The 25241-nt window shown below is 47.2% G+C and overlaps 1 protein-coding gene across 1 annotated transcript in view; it reads left to right on the top strand.

Moving 5' to 3' along the window:
* Nucleotides 1–1479: 1479 nt before the first annotated feature.
* Nucleotides 1480–25241, top strand: part of CYSTM1 (cysteine rich transmembrane module containing 1) — a 28562-nt gene continuing 4800 nt past the window's right edge. The window contains exons 1-2 of the mRNA XM_067005466.1: nucleotides 1480–1691; nucleotides 11273–11520. Of these exons, the coding sequence (XP_066861567.1) occupies nucleotides 1495–1691; nucleotides 11273–11520 (445 nt within the window). The 5' untranslated portion in view covers nucleotides 1480–1494. The remainder of the gene's footprint in view (nucleotides 1692–11272; nucleotides 11521–25241) is intronic.

Raw genomic sequence — 25241 nt, 5'->3', positions numbered from 1 at the left:
TGGTCTCAGCTTCTCCATTTTTACTCTGCAGGGTCAAGTCATTCCCTCTGGATGGTGTCTTTTGGACAATAAGATTTTAAAAAGTAAACACCAAAGACAAAAGCTATGATTATAAAGCCTCTGAATGTGTCCAAGGTAGGGAGGGCTAGGGGAGGTAAATCTTGCTCAAACAGAGTTTCCAGGCAGCAGAGTTTTCCCAGAAAGCTGGATTCACATTTCCCTTCCCACGTTCCTGAGTAGGCAACAGAACAGAACCGAGGAAAGCAAGAGAGAAAATCACTGGTAAAAGAAAGGCAAAAAGGAGGCTGTTTTAGTAGGTGCAAAAGCCTGTCTGTCTCCCAGCATCTCAGATAATGTTTTCAAGCAATCACATCAGTATGTCTCAGGAGTTTTCTGCCCTCAGCTGCAACTCGGTAGCAACTACCTCGCACGCACACACAAACAGGCTGTGCAGCCTGGGCAGGAGGTGAACGCATCAGTTCTAACCGTGCAATGCCTTCAGGATGCTCCTGCCTCTCAGGTAACTTTGTGTGATGTGCTAACACAGCTAGTGGAAACTGGGTGACCATACCCTCCATTTGCCTTGGTTCACTGGGAAACCCACCTCTTCCCATCCCACAGAGAGCTGGCACATGCTTTTTATAGGGGCTAAATCCCAGCCTGTTGTACAGTGTTATACGGTGTGAAATCTCAGCCTCATTTCCAGGGTACAGTCAAGGTATTTGGAACTAAAAATGAACATATAATTTCTGTTGGAGGGATAATAGGAGCAATAAAGCCCAGACTGAATTATTTGACTGGGCAATAAGTAGATTTAACTACCAAATGTCATTTTAAAATTTTAACGAAATTAAACAGTGTTTTTCAAGCTACTTTCTCAGTTTATGTTTAGAAGTCAACAGAGTATGTTCACTGGCACTGGAGTAAAGGACCAAGACAAGGTTAGTGCTAACCAGTGGAATAAAGCATATTTTGCCTGCTGTGACATACACGTCTGGGTAGGTATGTCATCTATCCATGAATATGGAAATAATATTGTAAGGTAAAGAAAGCTACACATGGAGGAGCCGATCTGCAGCTCCCAGGGCAGCAGAACTGGCGCCTGGCAGTGTCCCCGCCTGCCCACGGCCCCGCAGTGCCTGCTCCCTGTGGCACAGGCCACTTGAACAGAATCACCCAGCGCGGCCCAAAATTATCCAGGGGATTTTTTTTTATTATTATTATTTTGTTATGATAGGTTTTTCCCATTTTGCAAAGTAATTTGCCATGCAGGAGGCTCTGGGCAGTACCAGCCCCGAGCAGGACGGCGTGGCTGGCAGCTGGGGGGGGGGGGGGGGCGGGTGGCTGGCTCAGGGACCACAGCCTCAGCTGCGGCAGGGAGCCCTCTGTCCTCTGCTGCTTCGTGGCCAGGCGGTTTCACGCGGGATGGGGTCAGCACTTATTAAACCGCCCCGATTCGCTCTAACGACTGACAAAGACGAAAACGGAACCGCCATGCCCGGCCCCCCCCAAATCACCTCAGCGCCTCAGCGCCCCCCGGCCCCGCCCCTCGGGGGGGGGGGCTCGCGACGTGGCCCCGCCCCTCCGCCATCAGCGCCCGGCTCCGCTCGGGGAGGGGCGGGGGCTGGGCTCGCGCTCGTGACGTCACCACCCGCCGCGGGGCGCGCAGCAGGTGCCGGGCAGCGCCTCAGGTACGGCCGGGCGGGGGGGGGGGGGGCGAGGGGAGCATGGGCGCTGAGGGGGCCGCGGGGTGCGGGGCCCGGCCCGGCCCTGAGGGCGGCTCGGCCAGGGCCCGGAGGCCGGGCAGGGCCCCCCCCCCGGCCAGCAGAGGCCCACGGAACGGCCCCGGAGGGGGCGAGGGGGCGAGGCGGGGAGCCGTGTGCGTGGCAGGGAGCAGGGCGTCCTGCCTTGGGTGCCCCCGCCTCTTCTGCCGGAGCCGTGCCGGCAGCGGGGTCGGGTGGGTTGGCTGGGTGCGGGAGGTGTCCGTGATGTGGTAAAAGGACTGCTTGGTGTCGTGGTGAACGCGGTGGCAAGGTACCAAGTGTGGAAGTGCTTCCGTGCCGGAAAATAGGCGTGTTGCTTCCCCTTCCACCGGTTGCTTTAATAAAAAGAGCGCCTCGTGCTAGAAACTTTTGGAAATAAGAATGCTGCTACTGTATCGCACTGAATGAGGAGGCAGCAGAAAATGTTTCAGTGGCCGTATTTCAGTGCTTTTTGGGGGTGGTCGGGAATGAAGGTGTTCAATAACCAGCTGCGCTGCACACAACGGTATTTTTTCCATGAACAGAAACTTCTGCGGCGCTGTTGGAGTTTGCCTCTTTTGCGTCCAGTGAAGGCCGTCTTCGTTAAAACACTGATTTAACGTGCCCCGAAGGGTTCGGGAACGGCGACTCTCACCAGCAGATGCTGGTGGGTGTCCTCGCTGTGGAGGCTGAGGAGGAATGTCCTGTAAGCAGGTGACATCTGCTGGGTAGAGGCTGCCCCGGGCCGTTTCTGCCTCAGGTCGAGGGACGTGGGGACTTGCTGCCCCGTGCCTTGTGCCAACACCGAGCCCTCAGCACCTCGCAGCGTGGGCCATACGCCGGAAACTGGCAGCGGCTTGCCGCTTCAAACAGGCGTTCCTGTAAACGTGAGCATAGGTGTTCTGCTTTTGTCATTGCACTGGGCTGATGGAGAATTACCTGGAGGGCTTTGTGTACAATAAACAGAGGAACTGCTTGTTTTCAGGGGTAATTCTATGCCTCTTCAGATTAATGTGTTACTTCATGTTTTGTAGCAGGGCACAGCAAGCTTGGGTAACTTCTTCAACAAACAGGTCTGCGCTGTTTCAGGTACTTGTTCCCTGTGACCTGGCTGCAGACTGAATAACAAGGGATCATGAAAGCTTCTAGCGGGAGTGGCAGACTTGAGCAGAGCTCAAATGTCCACCTTTGATACCAATATTTTCTACTCAGTCAGTTCTGTGCTTTGCCTCTCAACTTCCTGTTTCTGACCCGAAACCCTGTGGCGCAAGTTGTAGAGAATGGTACTCTGTCATTTTTGGGAACTGAGGAAGGTAGCGAGAAGCCTGAGTCATTCAGACAGGCTCATTACTGCAGGTCTGGCATCCTGCCGTCTGCAGCTGCTTCCCACAAGGCATCCAAGGCTCTCACCCAGCACATCAAGAGGTCGCCTTCCTTCACGTTTCCAGAGCAGGTGCACACCCTGATACCTCAGGGGATGCTTCCTGGTTGTGGTGTGGCTGCGAGCACGTTCCTGCTGCTGCCACTGCTCCCGTAGGGAGGACACTGGAAGCTGCATTACGCTTCAGTGCCTGCCTGGCTGCCAGTTGGGACTGCAGGGTGCACTGGGCATGCACCAGCTTTGCAATGTAGATCTGCCCAATTGCATCCCTTATATCGGTCATCAAAAAACACTGTTTCTTTCCATTTCTTATCGTTATAATGCATTGTTAAGGCATTATTTGGTCTGACAGCAGTGCCCTGGACACTTTACAGTGGCATGTATGATGTGGAAAAGGAGGAAAAGCACAAGTGAGAAAGCATAGGGAAAGATGTTCATCTCGTTCCATTTTCCACCCTGTGACAAAAATCCCTTTTTTTGAGTAAGGAGATCTGAGATGCAGGAAATGTGTGTATTTCTGTCTGCATATGCTGACTTTGCTGTGTCTTCGAAGCTATCTGCTGGCCTTCAATGTGTTTTCAATGCACGCTTGAGAAGTGGGAAATATCATGCAGTCTGGGTAGTATCTTCCATCAAATCCACCAGTTTATCAGAGTCGGGGAGGCTATCATGAAAGGCTGCTGCTGTTCCATTACTGGGATGCTGCCAGAGCACCATCTGAACGACACATATGAATGTATTATCTGTCTTGGGTGCTTCTTGCCAGTCAGGCTTTTTGTTTCTCATTCTCTTTTCAGTTGGACCAACAAAGCCTCTTTAACTACTATTTGCAGAGTCTAGTTTAACTTTACAATCAGATGGTTTCAACGATTTTTGGTTTTGGTATTTGTTGTGCCTTAAAAATGTCTTAATACATCCCTTTAAGAGCAAAATATATGCATGCATATTTCTGGAACTATCTCTAATGTAGCATGTTACAAAAAGATTTGAACAAGCACATTGTACAAAAAAAAAGGTTCAAAACCTGAAACCAGGGTGTTAATGCCTGTACCTAGCATGTGTTCCATAGAAAGGGCTTTTCTTTGTCATGTGTTTTCACCACAGCATGGTGCAGTATCTCAGCTGATGAGTGAGCACCGAGTGCTTTGGCTCTTCACACTAGAGGATCTGTGCTGCGAAACTTCCCATCATCACAGTTGTTAGTCTATGCAGTTAAGTCATGTGCTCTTAAAACTTTTAATCAGATGTCCGGAAATTTTGAAACCATGCCCTGTAAGGACGCAGTTCATGTGATAACAGTGCAGTGGATTTGATCTCTTTTTCCATTAGCATTTTTATTGCAGGAACTGCACAAGCAGCTCTTCAAGTTTCCTGCTGTTACTTCTGCAACGCACAACATGTAGGTATACAGTTGACAGCATGTTGCAATCAGAAAAATTAGGGAGCAAGTTGTGAGTACTGTTTTTGAGGAGCTTATGCTCATAACAATTGACAAGACATTGAAGCTTGTCAGCAGGAGGAAAATCTTGGCATTCCAACTTACATGGACATGAGGCTGCATTGCTGACGTGAGACAGAGCACCACAGATAAATCTTAAAACTACGAAGCTCTACAACGACAGTTTAATCTGAGGCAAATGCTGTCAGTGTGTCTATAGGCCCTTTAAAGCTGATCAAAGCCCTTATTTTTGAAACAAAAAAATCTCCTGGAAACATATGTGCCGTGCTGGCTTTGTCAAGGAGGTGTGACAGGTAATGGGACAGGGAAAGTGGGACGGGTTTAAGTTTTCAGTTTGGAGGGGTACGAGGGTCAGCCTTGTACGTCAGCTGGGCAGACTTGAGGCCTCTGTGGGCTTGGAGGATCACGGATGAGGTAGCACCCAGCTCGGGAGTTTGTGAAGGTTAAACACCTCCTCATCCAAACCTAGGCAGCAGAGATGCCTGCTCTGGTGACTTCTACTACTCAGAACAGCTGCTGAGTTTTTGTTTAGGAAAATTCTGTCAACCACTAGAATAAAGGTGAGGAAATCCACCTCTCCCTGATAACCACGGGGTATTCCCTATCCCCAGAGACCTTTTAAGGAAATCGGTTGAAACAAAACAGTGTTGTCGATTTTTCTTCCGACGGCACAAAGCAGTGCTTTTCACTCCTGCTTAGACCTGCGTTTTGGGAAGCAAAATGTTTTTGAGCAACTTTTTATTTAGAGGGTGAATGCAGTTCTGCTATGAAGTCATTACTCCAGGCTGATATACTACCTGCTGCAGTGGGTAGGGAACTCGAGAGGAGGTTCTTCCTGGAAGTCAACCAAGCAAGAAGGAATCTCTTACAGTTTGCTCTTAATGTACCTTTTATGCAGTCGCTGTGTGGAGCTTGGAAAGAAGCTGATAAGGGGGAAACACAAAACCAGTGCCATTTGAAAGCCACTTGTACTTTTTTCACTTGGATACTGTTCATATGAAATACAATTTAAATTCTAGGCTTGTTGCCAGGAGCTGGCTTGCTGCTCTTTGATGTACTTTCCATTAGAACTCTGCATTGGAAAACGACTTCCTAGCGCTGCAGGCGTCAGCAGGGTGGGTTACATCGGGGCACTCAGCTGCCCTTCTCAGGGCCTGTGCCTCTCACTGCGTTCTCTGACTTGAACCATACAACAGCCAGCTGAATCGATACCTGACGTGCACAGCGTGATTTCTCCTGACCTGAATAGTATACGAAGCGTGGTGCTTGCTCTGCTGTCGTAAAAGCAAACTTTCATTTCTAAAGTTCTTAAAAAAATGCTAATATTCTTTGGAGGAGGGAGGGAGGGAGGGAAGGGCAGAGGGAGGATTATGTTCATTTTTCATTATACGTATTTTTTAGATTTAGTAATCTCTCACTGGTTTTCAGAGAGCTATTTTTTGTGCTGTTCCCTATGCAATGGGAGGCTTTTTACCCTGTTTCAGTACCTACATTAGGTTGTCATGCCCCCCATACAGCCAGCTTTTTACTTAATTGATCCATTTTCATAGGAGATTGAGTATGAAGGTTCAGCCTTTCGGCAGCCCATAAGGACAGGTATTTCTTTGCAGGTGGGTTAGCAGCTGTGAACACCTACAGTATAAAAATGCAGATGGTTCTTATGTGTGTATTGCTTCCAGTTTTTGCAGAGGTAACAAGGTGTTGTCGCTGCCAACAGTTAAGCATAAATTCATGCTGGTCTCGAGTCAGTTTAAAAGGCTAGAATTGCACTGACCTCGAAAGAGAGATGTGCGAGGGCCAGCCTTTGAAGTGGCCTTTTTGGGAGAGGGAAGAGAGTAAAGCCAGGTCTTTTTGGTAGAGTGTGAAAGCTTCTTACTCAGGAACCCGTCATGCTAACAGAAGAGCTTTCCTTCCCTTGTACTTTCCCATTTTCTCTTTGTCCTCGCTTGTTTTCCTGCGTTGTGTTACCTTCTGACCAGAAGTCCTGCGTGTTCTCGATGCTGTGCTGTGCTGCGGGGCTGCTCTTGCAAAGTGGAACGGCAGTCAGATATCTAAATGAGGCTACCACAGAGTACCAGTTTAGGAAAAAATCCTTCCCATTGATTCCTAAACACAGATGGGGTAAAGGTGATTCTCACTGGATTCATCACTGGATCTTACTGGATTCATAAACCCACTCAAAAAAAGGATGGGAGGGAGCGGCAAGAGTCTAACCTCCCGAGGGGAGAGGGTCGCTGCTGGAGTCCCATCACGTGGTGATCTGTGGAAAGGGGTGAAGAGGTGGCAGCTTGTGCACAAGGAGACTTTTCCAGGACTGGTGAAACGAAGGCTGTCTTCAGAGACTTGTGGAAGAATCTCACAAGTCCCCAGGAGCTGGACTCGATGATCCCTGTGGGTTCCTTAACTGACTCAGGATGTGATTCTGTGAACCTGATAGCTGGTCAGTGAAACAATTGCTTGGGAAGGGGATGGAGCAGGAGGACACTGCTGCAGCACCGCACACCTTCCAGTGGCTGCTTGCTCCCCGCGGGGACACAGAAACCAGAGGCAAAGGATGGGTGACAAGAACAGCTCAGGAACAGGATGTGCTATGGGATCGACGAGCTCTGCAACAGCTTTGCTAGTATGCTGGTCTAGTAGGAGGCAGTGAGTTTAGAACAAGGAAGAAGTAGGTATTTTCAAAAGTGTAATGATTAAACTGGTTTCTTCAAGGCGTAGTGGTTGCCAAAATTGACAGGTTTAAAAAAATACACGTGAGTATACGAAGCATCATACTTCTGTACTTGCACCTGCATTACTCAAACACAGGTTGCTGACCTAGGTAGGACTTGGGTCCTCACGTAATGGTTTGTTCTTATGTATGATCCTTCCCCCACACCTTGTGTGTGAGGATATAGATTGTGCTATATATCTGTGTGTGTGTATATTCTATATATGCTGAATTGATTATGGACTGCTACAGTGATTTTTATTTTTAACTTTTTTCCTTCTCCCAAGCCCTTAAGAGAGTCAGCGTGCGGCCCTTTGGGGTACAGTAAGCTGCTTATTTAAAAGTTCTGCCCTTCTGTTAGGGTAGAGGAAAAATGTTTGCTCAGCAGCACGGAGCGGAAGTTCAGATATCTTCTGGAACTGTAATGGTATATTAACAGGCTTATTTCTTAGCAAAATTACTCAGTTTTTCTGAGGGGGGGAAGGAATAGCAATGTGTGTCTGAAGAGAATCAGAAAACTAATAAATTTTCTGTTATCCAGCAAAATATAGGGCAAATGCTTAGGTAACATCAGGGGAATCTGAGTTTGCTGGATTTGGTTTTAAGCCAAAATTCCACATCAGGTGAGGCTGTGCAGTGCTGCACTGAGGCTTCCTGATGGCACCTCCTGGAGTGCCATGAAAAACAAAGGGCTTTACTGTCATGGAGGTTGCTTTCTATAGAGCTTTGTCTACAGGGTGCTTGTTGGGAAAGCCACAAGCATGCCGCGTGATGCAAGCTTGTAGGAGTAAGTGTGGGTTACAACTCCTGTGGAATTAGGACATGGTAAGAACCCCCAGTAAAGCTTGATAATAATACTCTTGACTAGGAGCTCAGGTATGTCTCTGAAAAGTATCTATGTAGTGATTTAAGGCCCTGCTTTGCAAACACATACCTAGGTTTGTAAATAAGGCCTGTAAAGCACGTAAAATCAGGTATGATTCATGAGAGTTGGGAAGACACAAATGTCATGCAGTTCAAAAAGGGCAACTAGAGAAGAGTGTATGCATGGCAGTAACTGATGATGGAAATGGGGACAAAGAAAACATATTCCAGGAAGTGTACCTTGGGACAAAGCCCATTGCAGGAGGGCTGACCTTTACAGCTCAGAGGGAGTGGGTGGAAGCTGTGCTTAGGACCTCTGGAGTATTCCGCAACCACCTTCTAGGCTTGCTGAATGCCTTTATGAAGTTTTCAGGAGTTTTAATCATCTCATTCATCAAAAAAAAAAAAAATCTCCAATACAGTTGCTGCTGAAACTGTTCTTGTTGGATGCTCTCTTTCACTTTTGACCTCTTCTTGGTTGTGGTACTTTCTGCTCTTTTTTGAGGGGAAAATTAACTTTTGCCCTGGAAGGCTATACCCTTCTTAATCTCATTCTTCACTGTTTTTCTGTTCTGTTGTGTTCTTCTGACATCTCTGTGCGAGTGTCTGTCTGCTTTCTGGTAGGCTGCGTCCAGTTTTCTTGTCAGTCTCGCTGTGTTAAGAAGCAGAAGCTCCATTCCATTCCTGCCCATCCTTGAAAACTGGGTTTTGCTGTGGCTAACACAAAGCTGTTTTTACCAGTGTTCATTGTCTATGATGCCACCGTTCCCTTTTTACACAGGCCACTGCCAGACTCCTCTCTAGTTTCTCAAGCTCTTTGGCAGAGCTGCTGGCATGCAGCTTTCTTTACTCATTCACCATGTCTGTCTGCTTTAGCCAGGCTCTTGCTTCACCATATTCTTTGGATGGAATGTGAGCGTTACCAGGCGCAGCCTTGTACAGGTGATGCACATCCAACATCTTTCACAGAGGTGTTTGTGTGTAGCCTGTGTGCTCTGGCAGTTGAGCCAGCTCTCTGAAAGTCTTTCGGAGTGACCCAGTGCATGACAGGTGCTCGTGAGGCATCCAGGCAGCTACGGAATAATGGACAAGTTCCCTGCTTCAGTACTGAGGGGAGTGTAGCCACTGCTTGTATGTAGTCACATGCGTTCACTTGTTCTTCCCCAGGAACTTGCATTTGGCCGGTATTTTGGGCTGAGTTTCTGGGTTAGATGAACGTTAGTGATTCCTCAGGTCCCTATTTTCTAGTTTGTTGCATCTGAGTAAGTTGAAGGGCTTGCTGCCTGCTTTGCCAGCTCTTTGAAGGGAGAACTTCCTTGCTGCTGACTTGGCGGAGGTGTTGCAGTGCACCGTGAGGGTTAACAAGCCTGAAGCTGAACTTCTGTTGTGCTTGACCATTTTAAAATGAGCGGTTAAGTGGTCTGGCTGGCCTGGCAGTGGGAAAATAAAATAAAATTCCTCTAATCACTGGCGTTGGTAAAAACAGTTAAAACTCTTCTCAAAGGCGTTAAGAAATGCCCATTGGAAAGGTAACACCAGTGCGTGAGCAGTTAACTAGAACTGCCCGGCTCGCGCAGCAAGAAGAGGACAGGGCTGCGTGTGGAGGACGGCGCGTGGTGTCTATAGGGTGAGCTTACTGCCAGCAGCATGCAGGTAGGAGTGGCTGGTGAATATGCAGAGAGCCTCTGCAGCCTTCCCTGGGGAAGGCCAGGCAGCTCTTTCGGAGGTGATGAAATAGCGAGCTGCAAACAAACAACATTCAGGTCAGCGTTCAGCCAGGGACTGCAGCAGCTAAACATAGCCCCGAGTCTTGACTCGGATGGCTTCTGCCTGGAGCGTGACTGCTTTTGGGCTCGCTATAGAGTTACGAAGGTGAAATTCTTCAGCCTGTGTCATGCCAGAGCTCAGTCTGGATGTGCTGATGGTCTCCTCTGGCCTCAAAGTCTGCACATCTCCGAGAACTACTGCAGAATACTGAGTGTCGAGGAAAATCTGTCCCAGCTGCAGTGGGCCATCCACTGTCTAAAGTGGGTCCTGCTGACTGTTCATCAGCCTCTCCTCTGTACCAGCAGCACCGAGCCTTAGCAAAGGCAAGTCACGCTCCTGGTATTTCTCCCAGACCTGCTGGTATGGGGAAGGAGGTGTGCGCCACAGGGAAATGGTGACCCTTCTCCACTGTATTTTGGTGGAAGAAAATAGCAGGGTGCAGCTACTTAAAACAGGATGGCTCCTGGACGTGTGGTGTTAGGGATGTTTCTGTTTCTCAGACAGAGAGAAGCTTCAGAAACCCAGTGTAAGGAATGTCTTGCTCAGTCATGCTGCTTGGAGGTTAATTAAAGTTGCATCATTGTGGCGACGGTCCTGTCTTCTGATGGCTGTTGCATGAGTAATACATTGGATAGAGGCTTCAAGTTCATAAAACCTGAAGTATCTTTAATGTTGCTTTTTTAACGAGACCGAGCCCAAGGTTCTGATTGCTTTTGGCTGCTTAATGGTTCAGTTGCATATTACTGGAAGAATAGATGATGTGCTGAGTTACAGTTTCATCAGGAAATTATTCATACACAGCCTTGCTCCAAAGTGATGGTCTAGATGCTTGTAACAATTAGCAGAATTGTAATGTTCTACTCCAGAACAAAGCACATCTCAGCTGAGGATGTGTGTTCACTCCTTCTATCATTAAGGCTATCAAGTATGTCTTGGATAGGCTGCTTTTCTGCATGTTTTTCCTCTTTAATATTGACAGAAATAGGAAGTAATCACTTTTAAAACTCACTTAAAAGCAATTTAGTCATGAGTAGAAGCAGAAATCATTTTCTTTGCAGTAGCAAGACTGTGAAATGTCTTAGAGTAAGTAGCGAGTGCATGACTGGAAATGAGCAAGCCACTGTCCGTGCTCTCCTGTGCTAAACTCCTGTCACTTAAAAGAAGTCACTTCAGCTCAGGCTCTGCCCTGTGATGGAGTTAAAAATATCCTCGCTGCTTGACAAGGTACTTTCGGGTCTGGTTGTGTCAAATTCCAGTTCCCTGGAAAGCCATCTGAAATGGGATTTATATGCTTGTGGATGAAGCAGGTGAAAGCAAACCAACTCTTGTTTGTATTTGTTCTTCTGCAGGACAGATTCTGCGTCCAAAATGAACTACGAAAATCCTCCACCTTACTCCGGCCCGGGACCGACCGCCCCTTACCCACCCTACGTACAACAACCAGGTGGTCCTCCTGGCCCCTATCCTGGCTATCCTCCTGGACCTACAGGGCCGTATCAGCCAGGTCAGCCAGGTTATCAAGGTTATCCGCAGTATGGATGGCAAAATGCACCTCCGCCTCCAGGACCAGTGTATACAGAGGGGCCTAAAAACACAGGTACATCTAGCAGCAATGGCGCAAAGCAGTCGTAACCTTTTCTGTCTTACAAATGCATGAGTGCGTGTTGACCTTGAGGTAATATGGTTATCAAGTTCTGGCATTAACAGAGCTGGGGGAGGTGGAGACCTGTTTGAGGTAGGTGGTTTGATTATAGCGTGTTTTCCTGCCTGATTTTGCAATTTTGTGCCTCTGATAGTTCTCTGGCTCTTCAGAGGTACTGCTGAAGGTCCTTGATGCTGATCTCTGAAAGGAATCCTTAAACTGAGGTTGTTACACACGCTTGTTGCTGGCTTTAGATTTCCCACAACTCTCATTCTGCATGTCTTCTGGCTGATAAACTTTTATCTGAAAGCTGCATAGCTAAAACAGTTAAAACTCAAATGTGTGGTTCTTACTCAGTTAACATGCATCAGTTTTCTTGAGCCTGTGAATAGCTGTCCAAGTGATGTGGCAGTGCAGTTGGAATAATTCCTGAACTTTTGTGTCTATGCCTGAACTTTTGTGTGTTTTCCTGAAGCTATTATTGTCTGTGGCTGGGGGGGAAATAGGTTTCTGGGGCAAGGAAGACAGTGTAACTTACCTTGGAAGCTACCTCGTCCATCTGCCATTTTCCCTCAGTTGGTATGCTGGTTTAATCTGGATACTTACAGCTCTCATGGGGCACACTGCAGAGCTGGGACTGTTGAGCCTGAAGAAGAGATGGCTCGGGCAGGATCTTATCAATGTCTATAAATACCTGAAGGCAGGGTGCAAAGAAGATGGAGCCAGGCTCATTTCAGTGGTGCCCAATACCAGGACAAGAGGCAATGGGCACAAACTGGAGCACGAGGGGTTCCATCTAAACATTAGAAAGCAGTTCGTTACTGTGCGGGTGACGGAGCGTTGGCACAGGTTCACCAGAGAGGTGTTGGAGTCTCTCTCCTTGGAGATATTCAGAAGCCATCTGAACGTGGTCCTGGGCAGCACTGTGCCCGCTGACCCTGCTAGCAGGATCTCCAGAAGTCCCTTCCCACCTCAACGACTCTGGGATTCTGGCAAGGCTGGCTCTGGTCCCTGCCTTTTCCACGCTGAGAAGAGGAGAAGTGTTCTATTAAATTTGTTGTGCTGGTGAGGACATATACCTAGAGTTTATTCTCCTCAGTGTTTCATTGGCTTTGGTTTTAAAATCTCTGCTTATGCATCATGGAGTGTATACTCCCCATCAGCATGGGTACTCTTTTTGCTATACCAACTCCAGTGCCTTATTTTGAGCTTCCTCAGTGATGATAACCTCCTTGTAACCGTAACCTCCTTTCAGGGAGGCTGTGGAGTCTCCTTCTCTGGAGATATTCAAGGCCCGTCTGGAGACCTACCTGGGCAACCTGCTCTAGGGAACCTGCTTTGTCAGGGCGGTTGGACCCGATGATCTCTTGAGGTCCCTTCCAACCCCTACAATTCTGTGATAATTACACTAATCCAGACTGGAAAGTCAGACACCGTCATTGCCTCTGCTGCAATGAATATCACACATAGTTCTGAGCTGTTGAGAAGAGCCTTAACTTAAGTACCTACAGCTGTCCTGGCTGCCTTGGGGCATTTTATGCCTCGTAGGCCTCATTTTATGTGAAACTGGAATTTGAGACAGTTCCTGGTAGGAACTTTTCACTGTAGTGAATCCAAAGGAGAGTTGACACACATGGCTGGACAGGCTGATCTGTGGAAGGATATTTTTCAAGAACTTGTTTTTCCAGTATTCTTGGTTAAAATGGTGGGTTTGGATTCAACTGCTGAAGCCAGTGTACATAAAAGTACCCCTGGGGACTTTAACTGATGTGAGATGTCAGGAAATTTCTGGTGCGGGTATGGCCAGAGAACCCAAATATGAGAACTGAACAGTTGGTATCGGTGATGATGACAAGTAAATACAGCTTGTGTGCTCAGCTTCCTCTGTAAAAGAGGAAAACCTCAAGGGTCTGCCTTTCAGAAAGAGGAGGCAGCAGCAGAGAGATGCTTCCTACTGCTGCCACCACATGTACTCAAAGTATAACCAGGGTTTTTCCTGAGAAATGCACATTGTTTTGAAGTGGCTAATAGGCATGTATTCGCAGGGAGAAAAATTCAGTCTCCTAAGTAGAACACTTCCTTTACCTAGTGCAAGTGTCAGTTTGCTGCTGTAGCCATAAAAAGGGATGCCCTAGCAGAAGCCAAAGGAAGAGGTCCTGCTCCTTTGGACAGTCTGGCACTGAGCCAGATCAGCTGCCTTGGATGCTGAAAGGATCCCGTGTCAGACTTGATCAGGAAACTGCCCTGAACACCCTTGTGCTCAGATCAGGTTTCTCTTCCTCTTACAAACCTGTGACCAGCATGGAGAACAGGCTGGGAGATTGGAGAGGACGAATATCATTCACTGACCAGGCTTGTGCTGCAAAAGGCACAGTTTTGTGTCAAACTGAAGCTCACACAACTGTTCTTCTGCAGAAATAGCACCTTAACCCCACAAACCAATAATCTTCTGGTAATTCATGTTTCTGAATTGGCTTCCTGTAGCCACGTGGGCTCTGGACTCAACCTGGGAGTCAGTGACTTGCGTTGCTTTCACTGAAGTAAACGTGATCACGGATCGGCTGAGGTTGGCCTCTGACAGTCATCCGTTCCAACCCCTATGTCACGGTTTTATCTGGGATAGAGCTAATTTTATTTGTGGAAGCTCATATGATGCTGTGTTTATGGTTTATGATGAAAACACACCAATGTTTTAGTTGTTGCAGAGCAGTGCTTACACAAAGACAAGGACTTTGCAGCTTCTCGTGCTGCCCTGCCAGCAAGGATGCTGGGCGTGCACAAGAAGCTGGGAGAGGACAGATCCAGGACAGCTGACCCCAACTGGCCAAAGGGATATCCCATACCATGTGGCATCGTGTTGAACAATAAAAGCCGGGGAGAAAGAAGAAGGGTGGGGAAAACATTTGGAGCGCTGGCTCTTACCACGTGTAACGGTTTCTTGGGAAGACGAGCCCTGTTTTCCTGGGAGTGGCTAAATGCCCACCTGCTGATGGGAAGTAGTGAATGAATTCCTTGTTTTGCTGTGCTTGTGTGTGCAGCTTGTGCTTTACCCAGTAAACTGCCCGTGTCTCAATCCGTGAGATACAGGGGGAGAGCGCGTGAGTGGCTGTGTGGTGCTCAGCGGCCTGCCAGGGTTAAACCCCAGCAAGCCTGCTCCATCAGGGTGTCCCATAGAGAGATCCAATGAAGTTGCAATTAAAAGGCTTTATTAATAACAACAAGCTGTGAAAGCATATGGTGGCTATCCTCCATCAAATCCTTACTGATGACTCGTAACTGACATCAAACAGAAACACCTAGAAGATTAGTATACTACATGGATTTTATATTCAGAGTTATTTGTGTAATGCTCAGTAGATGTACAGATGCTGCTTATGTCTCTCATCTGTACTATGTTAACGCCGCATATTATAAGGCAGAAGGAAGGAGCACAAGTCATTTTATATTCCAGAGGTGATATCCGTATTTCAAAAAGGCAGGCTTTGCAATAACAGAAGTCTGCTATAGTCACTAGAAATGTTTTGCTGTGTTAACAAACAAAATCAAATCGTAGATAAGATGTCAAGAGCAAGGATGAAACTTTCAAACAAGAAGGTGCAAGAGAGTCATTGGGGGAGGGGACGTTTATGCCTAACGCAGTGATAGGTATTTGCTGAGAACTTCTGAGAGTTAAAGAACCCTCTACGTGGTATTCCGCTGACAAACTCACAGTTCAGATCGTATGTCAAAAGAATAATTTGCTAGTGGAACTATGAAAATAAAAGTAGCTGCTAAGTTTGGTACTCCTGAAGAAGTAAACATGCCTTAGGAAATTATTTTGGAAAAAGTTCTTTAATGTTTAACACACTTGAGAAAGAAGCGTCATTCAAGCTTTCCAGTTTCAGGTGCCTATTTTTAACCACTTCGGAAGAAAAACAAACAAAAACCCACAAATTTAATTCCTTACAGTTTATATCTTTTTTTTTTTTTTTAAATCAGCATTTTAACTGCAACCAGAAGCCAAGTATTTCCAGCACTTGGGCCATGTGTGCGCTCTTCAGCACTTTGTTTCCACAAAACATGCAAGAAAACAAAATGCTAGAGTCAAAGTCACAAGTACTACAGGGCTGTAGCACTGCTCTTATGAGTGTGCTTTTGGAGGTGCTTTTGGCTTCAAAATGTCCAAAGTGATCAAACTGCTTATCGCAGTATTGCACGTTGCTTGGTATCTGCTTCTTGCTGGCACCACCTTCAGCGAAGTGATAAGAGATGAAGTATCATTTATTGCTTAAGTCATGCTTGTAACTCTCAGTAGCGGACGTTTTCATATGCTCCATAAAACAGTAAAAATTTAAATGAAGGATTACATTTCTCAGTGGAATGTGTTGTTTGCTTATGTAAAAGGATATTTATTAATGTTTGTAGAATGAAGTCAAGTCTATAATTCTGTTTTTCTGCAAAAGTTTTTCCTCTTCTCGATTCTCCTTCCATTAAGCATCTGTTTTTGCACCTTTGTTCAGTCCATCATGCAGAAACCTGATCTTTGTTCTGTGACACCTTAACAGAAGTCTTCTGAGATAGCTTTTGGTGGGGCTTGTTTTAATGATCACCTACAGGAGTGTCTAATATATAACTCGTAGCCCTTAAAAAAACGATTTAAAAAAAAATCCATTATGCTAATGCTATATATTTGTTTCTGTGGTTTAACTTCTAATGTCAAAAATTGTCATCTAAATTTAATTAAGATGATGTCTAGCTAGCTGGTCTGGTGGGACTTAATGTGGCTTGTCAGTCCATGTGTTTCCAAGCAGTTATCTGGGAAGAGCTACTGTGTGGTTGCTTTCCTCTGAGTGTATGTTTTGCTCTTCCAAGTGTGTTTGCTTAATCTTATGAATTAAGCTATTCCAAGGAATTACATTGGTACTTCTGAACAAATGTGTGTCCACACTGAAAACTAGGAAATTTGCTCTATGTTAGTATTTATGTCTAGTTACTTTACTGTGTAGGCAAACTGCAAGGGAGGTCTCTTCTGTTGTGAATTATATCTGATGTGCTAATGTGTGGAGGTAATCAATTGTGCATCCTCAGTGGATCCACAGATGGAAATAATCGCTGCTGAGGCACTTTGGGTCTAAATATCTGTCTTCAAATATGCGTATAGGTCCTCATGTATACGTGCAATCAAAATCTGATGTAAAGTATCATTTCTATGGCGGCAGTATTCTTTTTAATCAACTGATCCGTGGTCTGTCTGGAAGAGTGATGTACCTAGCGTCTCCAATTGGTCCTTGAAGAAGAAAACTCATATGGCTCACTCTCCATATTTAGAAAATAAAATTTAGAAAATAAAAATAGGGTTAATGCAATGTGTCCTGGCATAAGGAAACTAAAAATATCTGCTGACTGGTCATCAGGTACTTCCTTGTCACCATAAAATAGAGGTGAAATGTAACACTGCTATTGATAACGTACTGTAAGAAGTGGAATGGGCCGAAGTACGAAGTGACATTCTTCATACGTAATTTTGAAAAAACTATTTGATGTTAGCAGTTTGCACAGCTTTGATCTTTTTTTTTTTTTCCCCTCCATTGATACGTAACATAATAGATAAGGCTGTGTGATTCTGTGCTAAAGGGAACCAGGCTCTGTCAGCAGCCGTTCCAGCTGATGGCAAACAGAGCTCGGTATTGCATTTGACCTATTGTGCGCAAGGGTGGAAATCTTATTTCTGCAAGTTGGCCACTGGTAGCACAGCTTGCTGTGATAAGAGCAGTAGTCACGGTGATGATGCCTGCCTCCTAATGTTTGGCCAGCTGCAAGAATAAACAGGTCACCCTGCTGCAGAGACGCTGCCTTCTGCTAGAGGCATGGATTTTTCCTCTTCGTGGCTCTCACTGTGGGAAGGAGGGGATCGTAATCGCTCTTGTTAGACTTCTAGGTGCCTTTCAGTGATTAACCCTTCAGTTCTCAAACCAAGTTGAGTTCAGCCTTCCACAGTAGAAGTTTACTTGGAAGGCAGCACGTAGCAATTCCCTCAGGCTTTCTCTTTGCCTGCTGAACCTTTCCTAGCAGCCTACCGTAGCATTTAGTTTAACTGTTCTTGTACCTTCCTCACCTGCAACTCCAGACAGATGGGATCCTGGCAAAAAGTTGTCAGGCATCACAACTAAGTTGGCAGGTGTGCCCTTACCTGCTTCTCATGATGCAGTGCTTGTTTAACCTGGTGTTGTCTTTTCCCCAGACCTGCTGTGTAATGCCTCTTTTTGTCCCTGGCTCATGCCAGCTGGCTACACAAACAGCGTGGGCTGCTTGCGGACAGACAACACTGTCCTGGCGCTGATGTTTGAGGTGTTCTGGCCTTACCTGCTTTTCAATCCTAAGAAGGTAATCTGAGAAAAATTCAATGCAAGGGAAAGGATTTCCAAATTCAGGCCCTTTTTCTGAAAACATGCTTTGTAAAAACTGGCTGAACCCTGAAGAGTCTGGCCCATAGCTGACTGGATTGAAAGAGGCTGCCACTCTGGACAGCCTCTGTTAGCTGGGCACCTACCCCGGGCAAGCAGCAGGTGGTGAAGGGCAAGGAGCTGCACAGACCGTGGTGCTCCAGCCCTGAAGGGACTGCTCAGGGGCATTCTTGTCACCTTGAGCAACTGTTCATTGTGACATGTTCAGTTTGCTTTAAAACTGGACTTTTCCCTCCTGTCTGTCACCCAAAACACTCTTTAAAAAACCTTGTGAGACCAAGTTTGTGCTGCATAAAACCCTCCAAGCCAGGACATGTTTAAATGTGGAACTAAGGATGATTTTCACTTAAAACCCTGGCTCAAGCTGAGGAGTGTGCTGTTCTTATCTTTGCAGTTGACTTGGTGGAAGATTGATCCTTGCTTTATGACTAAATTAGGATTTTCTTGGGAAAACAAATGTTAGAGGAAGTTCTCAAGTTCTGTAGGTTTGGGAGATGTCTCTGCATCAGTATTTGTTGCAGTATGGAAGAAAATTGAAGGATCTGAAGCCCTGAATTACTGTACCCTTGAACGGGGGAGAAGCTGACTTCTCACATGACATTATCTCCTGAATGCTTTCTAACCTGTGTGGCAGCATCTCTAGTGCTTCAGAGAGCTGGCTGGTACCTGCTTTACCCCAGAAGAGCCCAAGTACCTGCTGTATGAGGTATGCTTTCCTCCTAAGAAGTGCCTGTAGCCCTTCTTCTCAGAGACATTGAGTTCTTCCTGAGCACATCTGCACTCCATAAATGCTGGTTAGTGTCATTTCCACAGGCTTCCTGTGTTGTCTCAATCTCTGAATGACAGCTCCATGTGATCCCTGTGTGTTCAGGTGAGGAAGCTCGCCTCTTCCCCATCCCAGAGCTCAGCTGCAAGAAAATCTTCTGCAGGGCTTGTGGTCAGAGGCACCCTGTGCTCTGCACACGCAGTCTGTGAGAAAGAAACTTCACCATTGTGCTAAATGCAGCCAATGCAGCATTGGCTCTTGGAAGTGCTTGCTTGGCGTGCCTCTGCGGTCGCTTTCCTGAAATGTCTTGCCTGGTCAGCTCCCTGAAAACTGAAACAGCTCTCCAGGGTGACCAAGGGCTTCTTGGATTTGTGGGAACTGAAAGGTGGGACTTCACCACCCTGGTGGATGAGGTTGTGCAGCCACTGAACAGTGATGCTAGTGTGGGAAACTGCAGGTAGTACCTTCTGCTTGAGTGCAGGCTGCAGCCCAGGCTGCAGCAGCGGCAGCTCTTGGGTGGTGTAGAGGACTTGCAGGTGAAAGTGGCTGTGCTCACTGGCTGTTGTCCTGCACAATAATTGATTTTGTCTCAGGTAGCTCTGGGAGTAGAGCTGTTCATGTTTGTAGCTGGGGATCGTGAAACTCTGTTTTGCAGCTTTGTAGGTTTTTTTGCTCGGGAGTTCACTGTTGTATTTCCACCTGGCTCTGGCAGGTGTCTGTTTTATGAGTCTGCTAAGGCTTTTCCTGGAATTTGAATACTGTGTAGGTAGAGTATTTGTACTGTGAAAACCTCTGGTCAAGACGGAGCTGGAGGACTGGGGAATATAATTTCACAGGTATGAAGCTGCTAAGATGTGTCCACAGAGAGAAGGAAGTTTTTCTTGCCAAGGGAGCTGCTAGGTGCCCCTGTGCTCTAGCTCTGCCCAGGAGGTCTTGTGGGCATGGAAGGAGGCGTGGTGTGGAGAAGAGCCCTGTTGGCAGCTAATGGGAAAGTTTTAGCTGAAGTACACGTTCCCCGGTAGTGCAGCCCCTTTTTTCCATGCTTGCTGCTAGCATGGGATGTACGACAAGATATGCTGCAGTCTAGGGAGGTCTAATTGGGTCATCCTTCCTTTCGTGGTGCTGTGTCTGTGCACCTGGAGTGCACATCCCAAAGCATGCCTCAGAAACACTGGATTTCTTGTCACTATCACCTCTGCATCCCTTGACTGCTGCTAACACCCTTGTGCTAACTTTCTCTTCTCTGGACTACATCCCGAATGGAAAGACTTAGAGAAAACTTAGGTAAGAAAGTTTTGAAGGTATAACGAGATGCACAGACTGACTTATCTTAGCAATCTGCTGCAGGCAGCACTTAAACCTGTATGAAACGATTATTAAAATAGTGTTGTACAGTATTAAATCCTAGAATCATCTAGGTTGGAAGAGACCTCCAAGATCACCTAGTCCAACCTCTGACCTAACACTAACAAGTCCTTCACTAAACCATATCACTGAGCTCTACATCTAAACGTCTTTTAAAGACCTCCAGCGATGGTGACTCAACCACCTCCCTGGGCAGCCCATTCCAATGCCTAACAACCCTTTCGGTAAAGGAAGTTTTTTCTAATATCCAACCTAAACCTCCCCTGGTGCAACTTTAGCCCATTCCCCCTCATCCTGTCACCAGGCACGTGGGAGAACAGACCAGCCCCCACCTCGCTGCAGCCTCCTTTAAGGTACCTGTAGAGAGCGATGAGGTCTCCCCTGAGCCTCCTCTTCTCCAGGCTGAACAAGCCCAGCTCCCTCAGCCGCTCCTCATAAGACTTGTTCTCCAGACCCCTCACCAGCTTCGTGCCCTTCTCTGGACTCTCTCGAGCACCTCGATGTCCTTCTTGTAGCGAGGGGCCCAAAACTGAACACAGTACTCAAGGTGCGGCCTCACCAGAGCCGAGTACAGGGGGACAATCACTTCCCTAGCCCTGCTGGCCACACTGCTTCTTATACAAGCCAGGATGCTGTTGGCCTTCTTGGCCACCTGGGCACACTGCTGGCTCATATTCAGCCACCTATCAACCAATACTCCCAGGTCCTTCTCTGCCAGGCAGCTTTCTAACCACTCCTCTCCCAGCCTGTAGCTCTGCTTGGGGTTGTTGTGCCCCAGATGCAGGACCCGGCACTTGGCCTTGTTGAACTTCATGCAGTTGGCCTCAGCCCATCGCTCCAGCCTATACAGATCCTCCTGCAGAGCTTTCCTGCCCTCGAGCAGATCAACACACGCACCTAACTTGGTGTCATCTGCAAACTTACTGAGGGTGCGCTCAATCCCCTCATCCAGATCATCGATAAAGATATTGAAGAGGACCGGCCCCAGTACTGACCCCTGGGGGACTCCACCAGTAACCGGCCTCCAACTGGATTTAACTCCATTCACCACAACTCTTTGGGCCCAGCCATCCAGCCAGTTTTTAACCTAACGAAGCGTACGCCAGTCCAAGCCAAGAGCCTCCAGTTTCTTGAGGAGAATGTTGTGGGAAACGGTGTGAAAAGCCTTACTGAAGTCAAGGTAGATCACATCCACAGCCTTTCCCTCGTCCACTAAGTGCGTCACTTTGTCACAGAAGGAGATCAGGTTCGTTAAGATTTTTATCTTCATCTTATTAAATAAGGCTTCTCACTTGCTGTCTGGACAAGCTAAAACAAGGCTTCTGGTGCAGAAGTGGCCTGTGATAAAATCGCTTGAATCACGTGGGGGAAAAGGTTATTGGTCCATTCTCTACCGCGCGCTTCTTCCCAGAGGAGAAAGCTATGGTATTAACGAACACTTGTGGTCTGAACAGTTGTCACTCTGGCAAGCAGCTGTTTAGATAGTATGGGATGAGTTTAGTCTGCATAGCACTGTTTGGTGACCTGCTTGTTTCTGCTTCCCCTTGCATGCTCCTGGACTTGCCTCGTTTGCAGCAACTAGGAGCGTGTCTGACTTGTTTGCACGCCGAGCGGGGCTGTGTGCTGGGATGCAGCTCAAGCTAAAGAAGCAGCAGACGTGACCCGTTGCTGTTCCTGCGCTCCTAGCCCTGCAGCCTCAGGAGGCAGGAAGGGTCTCTGCAGCCGGCCGGTGCCCCAGCTGAGCGGGATCCCTGGGCGTGAGTGCCTCGCTTTTCCCCAGGTGGCCAAGTTCATGGCTTGCTTGAAGTGAGGTTTTGCTGTGTACATGGATGTCATCCCTGAAATAGCTGGACGAAGGTCAGAGCCCCATTGGCATGCAGCGAAGTGTCTGGAGGGGCTCAAAGGCCTCTTGAGGGCTCCGGGCTGCTGTTGCTCCCTGCTTTTCAAGGGGTTCTCTGTGTAAGTCAACACCTGAATGGAGCGGTGCTGTCTGTGCGAGGGCCCTGGGAAAGCACGGTCTGGTTGTGTTAGCAGAGCCTCTATCACTGTATAGCAATCCTTGTAGACCCATTAAAGCACTGGGCTAAGTCTAAGGTCATGATTTAATTTATACCAAACCATGTGAAAAGTAATGCTCATGCCTTTCCCTCATGGAGCTAATGATTAACGTACCACAGAATCATAGAACGGCTCGGGCTGGAAGGGACCTTTAAGCTCATCCAGTTCCAACCCCCCGCCACAGGCAGGGATGCCACCCACTAGATCAATTAGGTGTGAACAGAAACAAAATATGTATGCTTAAGATAAAGCGGAATGTATGTGAAATAACAAAGTATTGTAGTATTTGTTTTAAAAACAAAGCGGGAGTTACTCGCGCTGGACTGTGCAGACTGTGTGATTACAGGGAGCGTTGCCGTATTCAGAGCAAGCATGATTCATTGTGGTCTGCAGTCCTTAAAGCTGATTAGAAGATGGGAGGGTCTGCTCAGTTTATACCTTGTCCCGTCCTATTTCAGAAAAAACAGTGGAAGTGGCAAAGTGTGAGCCTTTTAAAAATAAAAACAGCTTGAATGCCTCTGAGAATAGTCACCCTTATGTCTGTTCTCTATTGGATCACCAGTCCCAGAGTGCTAACGGGTTCCTGCTGGTAGCAGGAGAGACTTTGGCACGTCATGGGAGATCTTTGGAGTTCTTCCTCTTGGACAAAAAAGAGGCACAAAGGAGGTAATGAAGTCCCCAGCAAGGTGTGCCACAGCGAGCTGGCTGGCTTTTGTTCGGAGCCGTTCAGGTTTCTGACGTGAAGCATATAAAAACAGCCGTTTCCTTGATTGACATAGTTTGGGTTGTTTTTTTGGTGTCGAAGTTACTGCAGCAGGCAACCTGATCTCTGTTAATGGAAGACTGCTGAGCAGGAGGAGTACTGGGAAACTGCTGGATACAGTGAGTTGGGGAGATGGTGGCTGACATCACAAACATGCTCAGCTAAACTTACTTTCAGTGGTTGGGGTAAGGTGCTTAGGGTTTCATTATGCTACATCTTAACCCTGTTTACAGAGGATCTTCTGCTTTTAAAGCAGCGCTAATGCATAGACTAGAAAGAGGGAATAAGGGTGCAGTAAAACACGCTCTTGGCTTCCTTGGGTTGTTCGCTGTGTTTGTATTAGTGCTTTGAAGCTGATGTTCAACTGCTTAGTGTCCAAAATAAAAGAATTGCTGTAGGACGTTTCTAGCTTAATGAGAGCTTGGCTATTTATCTAGCCTTCCTTTGAACTGTTTTTTACTCTATGCACTTTGATAGCTGCAAGTGAATGGTCAACCAGCCCTCACCCGGTCTGCTCTTATCCTCTCCTGCGTAAGCTGCACACCCAACTGGCTGATGAGAGAAGCTTTTTAGCATTAATACTATATAGCTGTAGTTAAAGTTTCTCTGGCATGTATGTCAGATGAATTGGATCCACACTTTCTGAAGCGCTGATGAATCTTCAAAGTGATCATTAAATTCAAAGTATAAAGGAGAGGAGGTCGTTTTTACTTAGGATATTGCCGAGGTGCTGTCAAAGTCTGAAAACCTTCACTGGTAGTTGTATTTCCTCTCAAACCAGATTCTTGCTTTGTCTGAAGCAGTGTTTGGAGCCGGTCCCTGTGAGCTGGTGGTGGCAGAGCTGCCCTGCTGAGACTTAGTATTTCAGCAAGTGTTTCATAACAGTACTTGATACGTACTTCAAATATGCTTCGTCAGTATGTCCTCATCGCTTAGCTGTAGTTTAAAATCTTTAATGGATTAATCATAAATACTTTAGGCAAACTCTTCTTGTATGCCTGCAGCCATAGACAGGTTTCTAGAAATTGCACAGGGCGTCATGCTTCAGCTCTGCTTTAAGGTGTGGATGGTTATGCAGCGCAGTCTTCCAGTAGATCATGTAGTTAAACTTGATTTTACGGATCTTTGAGTTATCAGCAAACCCACAAAATCCTTTATTGGTTTGTGTGGTAAAATGGAAGACTTATTAGTCCTGCAAGGATTGCATTAGTGTCAGTGTATCATTTGACAACTCATGCCTTTTGCATGCTCTCTACCATTGCTCTTTGGTAGTTTATTGCTGAGCTACAACACCATGACAGGCAGCGGTCTGAGAGCTCTTCCCAGAACGGTGCTTTGGCTGTGCCTGAAGATACAGCTTTCTTCACTCCCGAACTGTATTACCTGTTCTTCCTGCTTTTTTCTTGGGCAGTTAGCAAATGTGTACAGACTAAGCTATACCTAACTTCAGGTAGCAGCTCTGGAGTCTGAAATCAGCATCTTTAAATCAGGAAAGTAGCGGCAGTCACTGCACTGGGAACACAGGCTGGTGGGAGAGGTAGAGTGCTGCTTCCCCGCTCCTCCGAGCGGACGGTGCCGTATCTGAGCATGGGAAGTGAGTCCTTCCGCTGCTCCAGCAAAGAGCAGTTTCTCAGCTTCTTGTCTTCCAGCAGCCAGCTGAGGAGATGTGAGGCAGTGCCAGTGTAACCTCAGTGTCCACCGACCAGATCTGGGAGCATCACATGCTGCAGAGGAATTTCTGGGGCACAGGAGGGTGCCAGACTTCTCCTGGGTCTTGCTCAGGCTGAAGCTGCAAGGACTTTGCTCTGTAGCAAGTTTAGGTTCTTGCTGATGTTTTCAGAGGACAGAGTCAGCCTGCTGCCTCCATACTGCCGGGAATCCCAGGGCTTCCCTACGTGTTCTCCCAGACCTTTTACTGCACGAATCTGGATGTCTTAGGGCACTGTGGTCCTGAATTTGGGGTATGGCAGTGCTCTGTCAGCAGCAATCCAGATGTCCGTGGCTCTGAAATAGGACGGCTTGAAGTGCACCTAGCAGCCAGTTAGAAACCGGTGCTGCTGCAGGCTGCAAGCACAGTGAGCTAGTTCAGAAGTTTCGTGAGCAGCCATGGAGAAAACACCCTCACCTGCTTGCTCTGAGGGATGGCAGGAGCTGCCGAGCGTCCTTTCCCATGACTGTGGGCAGGAGGTGATGGGGGTTTCCCCTTAACAGCGAGGAGCTGTTGCCCTTCACGTGTGCCCTTCAGCAGGCAGCGTGCACCGCTGAAAAACCGCATGTCCTC

This window comes from Anser cygnoides, chromosome 14 (genome assembly GCF_040182565.1).
Source record: "Anser cygnoides isolate HZ-2024a breed goose chromosome 14, Taihu_goose_T2T_genome, whole genome shotgun sequence".
Taxonomy (NCBI): Eukaryota; Metazoa; Chordata; class Aves; order Anseriformes; family Anatidae; genus Anser; species Anser cygnoides.
This window is presented reverse-complemented; position numbering and strand designations above follow the sequence as displayed.